We start from the raw sequence: 12500 nt of genomic DNA, 5'->3' as shown, positions 1-12500 counted from the left end.
TACTTTTCTTTAAGGACAGTTAATGTAAAGTGGGAGATAAGTCGCTGTATGACACACTTGTTAGATTGGTTTGTCCTTCCCAGTTGGCCCTCTGACACTGATATAGTGCATATTCCATCCTTACACTTAAATAACAAATAAAAGGCATAGCCTAATCTCCATCCCCTCCTATCATCACATAATACACACAAACAAATATACACAGAAGCACAGTGTGCAGTGGGCTCAATTTAGTACTGAAACTGTGCTGCCTGCATTTAGGGCCCCATCCATTCAGTTTGGGTGGTGTGTAACTTATGCTAGGGCGCCATCTAGCGTTGTAGAAGAGTAGGCTATTCACCTGAATTTTGACAGTCCTTACTAAAGGTATTTTAGAGGAGTAAATATAATCCATCGTTTGTTCTGTAATATAAAAAAAAATGAGAGCTGAATTTAGGCCTAACTAAAATGACATAACATTACAAATCACCAAACACACACACGTGCACAGAAAGACTCCAGGTGGGGTTTAAAAGCACCTGCCCTTTCCCCCCTCTAGTTGATAAGTGCCCTGTTTGCTGAGCATTTTCTTCTAAATCTGATTTTATATTTCATTTTCGAATTAAAAGCGTGCTGTAACATATGCTCGACAACTTGATTTGAGTTCTAGCCTAACTCTGCGAGACGGCACCAGCCCCTACCCATTCTTCCTCGACTTCCCAGCAACCGCTGTAGACGCAGGCAAGTCGAGCACCCTGCGGAGCAACACCCACGTCTGACTTGTATTCATTGGTGACAGCCAGTGCTTCGGCACCGTTAGTCAGTGTTGTGAAAGTTAACTGAACCACTATTAAAACATCTCGATGCAGCCTGCAAAGGGTCAAGTATCTTAACTTAGACAATAGCACAGCTTAACAACAAACAAGGTAGTCTGTCGAAAAATAGCCTCGTCAATGAAAACGAGTGAACACTGCTCGTTCCTTTGTCAGTTACACCATTAAACAAACAAGCAAACAAATAAATAAATGTTAACGATGTGCTACTGTAGGTAACGTTATTCATATGTTTATAACTAACTGTCAGTATGGGGTGCCCTTTTTTAATTTAAGCACCTGCCCCCCCCCCCCCCCCCACCAAATGTCTGTGCAAGGCCCCGCACACTCTTATAGTTCCTATGGTACCTGGCCTAATTAGGTTATGGCATGCATTGCAAAAGCCTGCTATTGAACCATTCAAAAGATTATTTTCGAAGATGGTGTTGTCAGTAGAATGTGGATTCGCCTACATTAAGGTCTATGGGGGATAATACAAAATAAATGGCCTTTTGTGTAAAAAAAAAAATTGTGTAACACAATACGATCTTCTTACATCGAGTTGATAGATTTTGAGCAAATAAATATGGAGTGCAAAAAAGGCCTGCATCAATAGCCTCATTAGCAATAGGGATTCACTAGAATTTTCCTCCCCGTTTTCTGAACCAGTTGCTCCCCCTGCAGTGCGAGGCGTGCTATGCCGCGTCCGGATCCGCCCTGATGCCCGAGTGACAGCGTTGACAAGATGGCGGAGAGCAAAGCAGCGAAATGAGGATGACAACACATTCTTATTAGTTGCGACCAATGGCAGTACGCTTGTTTTGGTAGCTCATAATCGTGAAGTCGTAGAGTGCAGGCCAACTGAATCTATTTTGGCCGTACAGCGGTGGAGAGTCGCGGTGCAAATGTACCCGGTACTGTGTTCTGTTGGGGAAATCCTTTGGCGCAAGGATCACAGCCAAGCAACTCTGCTGACAATTTAGCTTGCCAGCTAGCTAGCTAGCTTCCAAACATAGCTCCCTAGCGGACGTAGCTAGCTAGCTAACGTTTGTCAGCTAGCTACGTTGGTAAAGCCAATGCACTTGTAAAAAGATTATGAGTGCGGACAAAAGAACGGTCTGCTGTGGATACATGCTTGCATCGGGAGAACGGCGTCTGGTGCTGATAATTTGAATAATTAGTATCTCAGCATATCTCGCTCGGACTGGGTTTGAAACAAGTTTGTTTGCATGGTTAGTACAGAAAAGAAGCCCGAAGTGCAGTGCTCCGATGAGGCATTTTGCTGACTACCGGAGTTCGGACCAGGTTGATGTTTGTAAACAGCGTTGACTAACGTTAGCTGAGTTAGCCAAGGACCATTCGTACACACAGCACGGAAATCTGCGGACCTCGGAGACCTTTGGAATTCTTCACTCTTGTATATTAAGCAGTTCAGAGCAGACGTTCTCAGTTGTTAAAGTTCCCCGACGTCATGGCTCACTCCCCGGTTCAAGGCAGTTTGCCGGGGATGCAGGTAAGACAGCAAGCCTAACAAGCTAACGTTACATCACATTGTGTGTGAAACTCTTCATACTTTTGTATTTGTCCTGTGTATTAATTTGTATCGTGTAAGTATCATGTGATATGCTACCTATCAAATCTGTAACGTAGTCTTCGACATGAGCAGACGAAGGTCAGTAGGAAGTCCAAAAAAGAGTTGAACATCCTGTAAGTGTACAACAAGCGCAGGGGCCAGTTGGCATTCAATAATGTTAACTCATTACATCAAGATTATTCTAAACATTTTGTGAAAGGCAAACAGACCAGTAGCACACCGTTATGTCAGCATATTCTCCTGTATTGTTGGACTGAAATCACATTGTATAGATAATATTCAAATATTGTTAAAGGATGAAAATACCCTTACCCTGTATAGTGTTTCTGTTTTATTACCATTGATCCAGCTTTCCATTGAAACATAAGCCTTTCACAGTGTAAATGACCTGTCAATCTTTATTTATTATAATGCTACTTGTACTTGAAGTGCATCTGGAGGAGGCCTGCTCATTCGGTCTGGAACGGCCCTCTCCATGCATCAGTAGATTAGTGTCAATTTTCAACTTAGCATCAGTCAGTTCTTCTTTATGGCCCCATCTGTCCATATCTCTTCATTCAGGACATGAAAACCTTGTCAAGTCACTCTGAGAGTAGAGGATACCCTAGAGTGACCCCTTTCACCAGAAGCAGCAGCAGCAGCAGCAGCAGCAGCAGCAAGTCACAGCTGATCTCCCTTGTGTGCCTCTGTTGAAGGCATGGTTTGGGGTCCTCCCCCAGATGACCATGCGCTTGTGGAATTTGAATTGGAGAATCCAAACAAGTGCTGTGTGTGCGTGTGCGTGTGTGTATGTGTGTGTGCATGCCCGCACGTGCATCCTCCTGTTGCTGGGGATTTAAATACTTTGGGTGTGAAAGCTCAGGCAGGGAGAGAGCGAGAGCTGAGCCATGCCTGGAAAGAGGCAATGCGCTGGGGGGAGGCCAAGCTGGCGCTACGGGCGCAGAAAGGGCTTTGGCCGCTACTTAAATCTCCAGCGAGCCGAGGTTTAACGTTGGGACACAAACATCAGCAGACTAGCTGGGATCTAATGAGTTTTCAGCGCTTACTGTTTGCCAGTAGACATCAAGCACAAATATGCTGTGGCTGACATTCCATACCAACGTAGTGTTACCGTGAAGGTAAATTAAACACTGGAATTGGATTATTCAGACATTTTCTTGTAGCAGTTGCCTGTCAGAATGTTGTGTTCTCATTCATTTTCTTCCAATCCACCACAGATTTTCATCCAACGTGCAAAATCTCATAAAGTCTATCTCTGTGCGAATGATGAAAGCCCCAATAGACTACAGCACTTTGCCTTTCCCATCTAGCCGTATTGATTGTTCAGGGTGTCATTAAGGAGATTTACCCCACGGGAGCTGAGTGTGCAGGTCTTTGCTCTTACTGCCGACATCCCTGCCATCCAACCTAATTAGCCGCTAACAAGCTTCTCATCTTGGCCCCCTCGCTATGAGAGCTCTTCAATTCACACAAACCAGCTCCGCAAGACCCAACACGCACTCTGCATATTGCATCACCACCCTTATATGTTTTGATTTAGGATTTAGTTGAGGTCAAAACATCATGGAGCTGTTTTTCATGGGCAAGTCCCACAAGGGTGAATTAGTTGCTTCCTGGGTTGTGTCGGTACGTGCAAATATTGGTTTGATTGGGTTTGACGTGCATTTAGAATATGCGCTTTACATAGTTGGAGGTTGGCGCCACAAATGGGGAAGGGTGCATTGACGCTTGTGTCTTCCAGGAGCTCATGTTGTATTTATTTTACACAAACAGCATGACTTCAGGCGAAAGAGGCAGCAGCAAGGCATTGGGGGGGAGAAACACAGTCTTTCTTGTAGAACAGTCGCTCCATAGGCTGCGACCTAGTGAAGTCTGCTCTTTGCTCGCTGGAGCAGAAACCACACCAACCCATGGTTGCACCTAATAGGCTGCGTGTAAGAGCCATGTTAGGTCAACCCTTTTGATTTCAACAGACAGCCTCTCGCTCCGCCGTCTGTCTCAAAGTGCAGACACGGGGAGAGCGAGCGAATGTGCGTAGGGGAGCATTAGAGCCGTACGGGCGATGGGGGAGGAAGCGAGAGGCAGAGAAAGCGAGGCGTGCATTTAGATGCATCCATCCATCCAACGCCGCCATAAGGAAACTGGGTCAGTCGGTCGCGTCTCTCAGTTCACGCCATTGCCTTGTGACTGGTGATGGCTTCGGGGCAGCCGACTAGGAGGTCGTGTGTGTCAGAGATGCAGCCATAGTGGCACCTCTGTGGTCACATCCCCAAATGACTCACAGATGGTCACATTTCTACTGTTCAGGTTGAATAAACAGAGTACTGAACTTCAGTGTTTGAAGGATTCTGGAGGGAATTTCTAAAATTTTTCGTTGGGAAACCCTCTGGGGATTCTCTCATGATTCCCAGCGGAGGAATTCTCACAGGGAGGATCCAGAGATCGGTGGCAACCCAGCTAGTCAGACATTTAGAAGGTCAGGAGGGTTGATAAAATCATAGTAGTGTGCCGGAGCTACTGCTCCAAGGACAGTAGGGATGGGCATAATTAATCGACGATCGATTAATTGATCATTAAGAATTTCCTCGATGAAATAATTTTTTCATCGATTAAAACATGTTCTGTTGCGAAGTGTGCGTGTAATTTATTTATTTTAGGGCTGTCAAAGTTAACGCGTTATTCTATGAGATTATTGTGGCGGAGATTAATGCAATCAAATATTTGAACGCAGTTAACGCAACTTTGTTTACTTCCGGTGCGCGTTGACCCATGGCACGAAACCGCCCCTTGTCTGCAGTCAGTTAGATTGAAGAGACCGAGACGGTAGTTGAAGATGGAGAGAGCTGAGGGATTGTTGGGCGGAAAGTTTCTGTTTAAGAGGCAAAATGACAGAACAATCGACAAAACTAAAGTTGTATGTAGCATTTGTCAAGCTGAATGTAGCTATCACAGAAGCAGCTCGTGTTTAAGTTATCACCTTAATGCAAAGCACCCGACAGAAAGCAGTCCCAGGTTAGATGGTCGCCAACCACGACTTCTCTAGGAAATTAACTAGACCAGTCCGTGAAAAGGTTACCAACGCTGTAGCAGTTTAGGTTGCGGGTGACTGTCGGCCCATCAACATAGTTGAAGACGGTGGGCTGACTGAGGTGATTCGAATTGCTTCAGGGGACAATTCTTACGATTTACCGTCGAGGGGCACCATTGTGTCTCGCATACATTCCTTGGCTGATGGCGAGAGATCACGAAAAAAATACAATTAAACAACAGTGTCTAAAATACACGCTGTCTGAAGTGATTACTCGTTAATTTATAAGATTTAGTCTTTAGAAGAAAACAAACTTTTAATCACGATGAATCTAGATGAATGAATTTCAAAATGTGAGATTAATTAGTTAGAGAGAAAAAAAAAACGAAGGTCAGTTGTGTTTATGAGCACCGGCTTCTAGCTGTCGGCTCCGCTGCTTAAGAGTAGCTACAGCAGCGCATATTTTCAAGTGTAACCATTGAACGGATCCCGTTTAACTGCCACAAGAGTTGTCCATCTTGTAAGTTTAACTGCCGCAAGAGTTGTTCATCTTGTAATAAATATCTCAATGAGGAAACACGCTGTGTTTTTTCTATTTTCACTGCATTTTAATATAGCCTATAAATAGTGAATTTTAATATAAAAATATTAATGATTAATCGAAAATCGATCGTTAATTCTCCCGACGATCGATTAAGACAATTTAATCGAATGCCCATCCCTAAAGGACAGAGTCTACTTCAGAGTTCAGGGAACGCCTTTGCTCACTGACTGGATGTGTAGCGTCTTGACACAGTTTTATTGTTTTGGCGCTATATAAATAAAATAGAATTGAATTGAATTGAATTGAATGTGTAGGTCTGTTTCATTGAGTTGAGGCTAAGAGTGCCCTGACCATGCACCAGTGTCTCAGTGTACCTTGGATCAGGAGCCTTACCAGTGGCCAGATTCAGATTTTCTTTTTTTTCGCCTTTCCACGGATCCACTACACACGGAAAAACAAGTGAATCATAACAGAGCCACAGTCAGCAGGACCTGGCTCGCCCTCGCGACTGTTTTTGTCAGGATCGGCGATCGCATAAGAACTGAAGTGCTGATAGAAGTCATTCCATTCGCCCTGCTTGCACCTGACAGAACTTCCTTACAGGCACTTTCACAGCCAGCACAAAACGGGTGAAATGGCTTTCAGTGCAACTCCAGCGAGTGCTGCAGTCTACCATTCCTTTTTTAGAGTCACACACTGCACACTGATGTGTTTTTCTTTCATATATATATATATGTGTGTGTGTGTGTGTGTGTGTGTGTGTGTGTGTGTGTGTACATTTGTGTGTCTGTGTATGTAAGTACATATCTGTTTTTAGGCAATTCCTTCTCTTCTCCAACCATCAGACCTCATGTGGCTCACATGATTTCAAACACACAGACACACAAACACACACGCACAGACAAACACAAACACACACACAGACAGACAGACAGACAGACACACGCACAGACACACACACACACACGCACACGCACAGACACACACACGCACACACACGCACACACACGCACAGACACACACACACACACACGCACGCACACGCACAGACACACACACACACACACACACACACACACACAGAGACACACATCCAGAGGACCAGAACAAGCCTCTGGTGGAATTAGTTAGGTTGCTCCACCTGTCAGGGCCCATTGGCTTCAGTGCAGGAGAGGTCAGTCTTCCCCTTGAGAGTGCGTGGAGCGTTAAGGCCAAAAGGAGCACCTGGGTTTTTATAGTTAGTGTGATGGCTGGAGAAGGGGACAAGCCATAATAAATCTCCTTAAGTGAAATATTCATGGTCTGCCCTCCTTCTCTTTCCGGCAGTTATTTTGTGTGTGTGTGTGTGTGTGTGTGTGTGTGTGTGTGTGTGTGTGTGTGTGTGTGTGTGTGTGTGTGTGTGTGTGTGTGTGTGTGTGTGTGTGTGTGTGTGTGTGTGTGTGTGTGTGTCGGGGAGAGAGAGAGAGAGAGAGTGTGTGTGTGTGTGTGGAAGAGAGAGAGTGAGTGTGTGTGTGTGTGTAGGGGAAAGAGAGAGATAGAGAGGGAGATGGTTCAGTTCATCTCCAGTTGACAGGCCAGAGATTGGCAATCAGGCCCCTATAGGTTCTGCAGCTGCACTCTATCTGTCACACTGACTTCTCCAAACCCCCAACACACACACACATACACATACACACACTCAGCACAACAGATTTCCACATATATTTCTTTATTCTAGTCTGTGTATTATCCACTCCGTGAGACATTAGTGACACTGACCATTCATCTGAAGGCAGAGAGTTCAAAGGTGGTCTCCACTGTCATATTCTTTGGGCCCCAAATGGTTTGTTAAGCATTCTTGTCAAGAAGCGGCCTTGCCTTTTCACACTCCCAAAAACCGTTTGGGCTTTTGAACTTGTTTTAATAACGTAACGTTGGGAGTACCTTACTTCCTCCTCGAGGCCGTTGAGCTGCGGTGGGATATTTATGGAGTGGGTCTCTGCAGGCGGTTCTTGCTATCGTTCATCTCGGAAGTGCTCCGCGATAGTAGAATTATGGTGAACTTGAAATTCCACCCTCACACGTTCCCGAGGTATTGAATTATCAGTGTGAGAAATTAGAGCTGGTTGCTTCACTTGCTGAGCTGCATCCTTTTTCTACACCCCCCCCCCCCCCCCCAAGTGTTTTATCCCCGGTGTTGGCCCAGCCTCACTCTCGCAAGTCTTTCATTGCGCCTCCACTCTTGGGACGTCCCTGTTTTGAAAAGCAAGTTTAGCTTCCCATAATTCCCCTGGGCTGATAGAGTGCTAGACATTAGCGTGGTTCTGGTTGGGCATGGCCCTAGCGATGTTGAGGTCACAGGGTCAACTCCCATGATGCATCAGTGTGCTGATGAAATGCATGCCTCCACTTTCCTCCGTAAGTCACTTTGGCTAAAAGCATCTGGTAAACGATGCTGGCTAATGATGGGGTATGGATGACTTGAATGTAGGCAGGCAGGCGAAAGAAGAAGGGGAACAAAATCATAAACCCATTAACCACAGTCCTGGAGTTCATCCAAGTGTCCTTAAAATTGAACTAGAATCCAAACCCAATGAAAAGGTTAAACTCAAAACATTGAATTAGCCTATCCGAGCTGTAGAAGCATAGCCTGTGTAAAGATGCTAGCTGTGTGGAGAGCAATGTGTAGCCATTTCTACTTCTCTGAAATCACCATTGGGAGTTCTGAAGGGGTCAGTGTCCTGAGTGTTGCTGGCGACCCAAATCCTCTCCAGATGTGTGGCTGTCTACAGACCCGCTCAGTACATACTGTCATATCCTAAGAAACAATCTTGGGCAGTTTCCAATTATAAAAACTGCCCATAAAACTAAAAATACAATATGAACCTAGTCAACAGACAACTTTTGTGGACAGGAATTTTCAAAAATGTTGTTCGACCCACAGCACCCAGATTTTGTGACCACAGCCGTCACACATCCTAAAGGGTAGACAGAGTGTTAATGCTCACCATGGGACGAAGGTTTGTCTCTGGGAGGTTCATCTGTTCCCACACAACCACAAGTTGGGAGATTGACTGCCTGATGGCATTAACTAATGCATTACAATCATCTAATCTCTCTCTCTCTCTCTCTCTCTCTCTCTCTCTCTCCCTCTCCCTCTCTCCACCCCCCTCTCTCTCTCTCTCCCCCCCCATCATCAGAGTCTGAGGGCAGACCCAGAGGAGCTGTTCACCAAGCTGGAGCGCATTGGGAAGGGCTCGTTTGGCGAGGTCTTCAAAGGCATCGACAATCGCACCCAGAAGGTGGTGGCCATCAAGAACATCGACCTGGAGGAGGCCGAGGACGAGATTGAGGACATCCAGCAGGAGATCACCGTACTGAGCCAGTGCGACAGCCCCTTCGTCACCAAATACTACGGCTCCTACCTGAAGGTGAGTGAGGCAACCCCGCCATCGAGCCACTCTCCACGCCGAGACACCGTCACGCATCGGCTGTGGACACCGATGATTTATTTACCCGATTCATTGCTTTTTGAGTTCATTGAGTTGATGTCTGACCGGAGTTCTTCACTATTCCAGAAGCAAGGCAGCACTCCCCAAAAATCTGTTCTTTTGGCTCCTCTGCCTTGCGCTCCGGCCCTGCAGTGCAGCACACTCAGATGGGCTATTTTAAGGCAGGCCTGAATATTTGAATTGAATTAATATGCGAGGACTGATCTCTCTGACACCTGTCATCTCCTGCTCTCCATCTTAGTGACTCACACATAATGACCAGGGACATAGTGTATGCGCGCTCTCTCTCTGACTCTCTCTCACACACACACACACACACACACACACACACACACACACTCACATGTAGAATCACGCACATGCTGGATAACCGTAACATGACTTTCCACATTTGTGTTCAGTGGGGAAGCTCAGCCATATTTTGTTCTGTGAAATTAAGGCACCCTTTAATTCCCTCTGGACATCTCAGATAACATCACTTGTTCTCTATCTCTCTGTACTTTTGTTCTTTTGCCCAAGATGGATCCATATAATACATTTGTCCAACAGGCATCACCAGTAAGCACAATTTGAAGTAGATAAAGCTAGATCAGATATCAATGTTCTGTGCTTGGAGGCTCACAGTACAACATGGCTCTGAAGTTTTCTTCCCGTTACTTCATGCTCCAGTTAGATACAGTGTTGCTCTCCAGATGTTCCTATTTTTTTTTTCCAGACATGAATTGGTCAAATGAGGATAAACAATTTGAGATAAAAAAAAAAACACGCTCAACTATTACCAGCTCCACACTTTGTCCTCAACATTGCTGACCCCCTGTCGACACCAAAAGCTAGCATTTGGATAATGAGACTCAAAGCTCTCCCACTGAAATTATTTCCACAGTCTCTGAGCTTATCGTATGCCTTATCTTTGCCTCACTCTCTAAATTTGTGTGTGTGTGTGCGCCCGACAGTCTTCCTGTATTCCACAGAGGCGTTGTCTTAGTCCTGCTTAATGAAGCTGTGTGTTCTCACCACCCTGGCGTCTCTCTTTAATCCCTTTGATGTTCAGTTTGGGTTGGTGATCGCTCGGCTTTTCACTCACGGCACCACTGTGGTTTACAAATGGCATTTGCAGAGGCCGAGAACTGGGTTATCACACACACACACACACACACACACACACACACACACACACACACACACACACACACACACACACACACACACACACACACACACACACACATACATACATACATACATACATACATACATACACACAGATACACAGATACACAAATAGACAGACACAGACCGATATACACGTTGTGATTTTCCAGGTTACTCTCACACCTCACAAATCTCTGTACACAGACACACATTTGCGGAAATTGCTTGTGCAGATTTGTGTATGGCAGGGGACATAAGAACTCACTGCTAGTGCTCAAATTCAGTTCTCATTTTCATCAGACCTTAGAGACCAGTACAGCACTGTTTGGTGTAGCCCCACCGACTGTTCGCACGCGGCACGCACGCGGCACGCACGCGGCACGCACGCGGCACGCACGCGGCACGCACGCACGCACACCCCTATGCTCATTCATTACATACATTTATTCATTTCAATCAGGCCTCAGTAAACACACACTAATCACACACATGCATACTCTCACATGTGTATACACACACACACACGCACACACACGCACACACAGATGTGAGGATCAGTAATCCATAGTCCACATCGAGGGAATGTTCTGATCCAGGCTTACTCTGTAGGCTGCATAAGAACACAGCCATGGTTAAGAGCGAAGGAGGACTGAACCCTGGTCTTTGCCTTGCTTGCTTGTTTTTGTTTGGGACTCAGCTGTCTTCTGTGCTATCGGCCGGAGGATTTCCTTTGAACAAAACTGATCTGTTATGACGAAGAAACTGAGCCTTTTCAGCAGTGATGGGCTGGAATCTTTTTTTTTTTTTTTTTTTTTTGTGGTTTCCTTTTCAATAAAGCGTCAGTTGTGATGAGATGCTTGGACGCGCACATAACCTCCGTGTTACTATGGTTACTGTTGGTTGTGGTGAGACGGGGTGGTGTCTGGAAGGAATGGAAGTTTTGTCCTTTTTTTCAGAACACTAAATACCCCGTTTGATCGTAAACTCCCCTCATAAACACAGTGTTCACACATGTGTTCTGTCTTGTTGTTCAGGGCTGGATTCTCTAGCGAGTGGAAGTCTGGCTCTTAGAGCATGAGAGAGCTGGCTGTAATATGCATGAGTGCCGCGATGGAGTGAGGAGTGTGAATGGAAAAATTGGTTGTAAAGTGAACAACTGAGATATTTTTTTCTGTTTGATTGTGTGTGTGTGTGTGTGTGTGTGTGTGTGTGTGTGGGCATGTGTAAGTATGGGTGCGTGTGTGTGCACGTAAGTATGAGTGAGTGTGTCTGTGTGTGTGTGTGTGTGGGCGCGTGTAAGTATGAGTAAGTATGGGTGAGTGTGCGCGTGTGTGTGTGTGCGTGTGAGTGTGTTTGTGTGTGTGTGTGTGTCTATAAGTGCTTGTGTGATTTGCGTCAGTGTGTTGTGGCTGATGGCTGTTGTAGCTGCGAGGAACTCCTGGTGGTAGCTGGTGGGGGGTTGTGCTATGACTGTATGCAGGTCAGAGAATGAATCATTCATTTGGATGAGACAGAAAGACTGAGAGAGCAGGCAGTGGGGGTATGGTCCTTATGGGGCTATGGCAGTTAAGAGAGTGAGCGACTGAGAAAGAGAGAAGGAAAGAAAGAGAGAAGGAAAGAAAGAGAGAAGGAAAGAAAGAGAGAGACAGACCATGGTGAAATAATGGAGTATCTTGAGAGTCTGTGTTCATTTGGTAGGCTGTTTGGAAAGAATTTCGAAGTAAACCACGCATGCAAATGCATGCACACACACACACACACACACACACACAGCCACTTTTAAGCGTGTCATGTGAGAGAGGAACTATGTAACCCGATTTTCTGTTTCCCACCCTCTCAACTGCAGTTAATCCCAAATTAAACTTGGATTAGCCGTAGCTCTAACACCCACACCACGGCC

General features: G+C 45.6%; 1 protein-coding gene across 1 annotated transcript in view; it reads left to right on the top strand.

Moving 5' to 3' along the window:
• Positions 1-1430: 1430 nt before the first annotated feature.
• Positions 1431-12500, top strand: part of stk24b (serine/threonine kinase 24b (STE20 homolog, yeast)) — an 18817-nt gene continuing 7747 nt past the window's right edge. The window contains exons 1-2 of the mRNA XM_012841379.3: positions 1431-2304; positions 9137-9367. Of these exons, the coding sequence (XP_012696833.2) occupies positions 2263-2304; positions 9137-9367 (273 nt within the window). The 5' untranslated portion in view covers positions 1431-2262. The remainder of the gene's footprint in view (positions 2305-9136; positions 9368-12500) is intronic.

This window comes from Clupea harengus, chromosome 16, assembly GCF_900700415.2.
Source record: "Clupea harengus chromosome 16, Ch_v2.0.2, whole genome shotgun sequence".
NCBI lineage: Eukaryota > Metazoa > Chordata > Actinopteri > Clupeiformes > Clupeidae > Clupea > Clupea harengus.
Note: the sequence above shows the minus strand (reverse complement) of the source record. Positions and strands in the feature narration are given on the sequence as shown.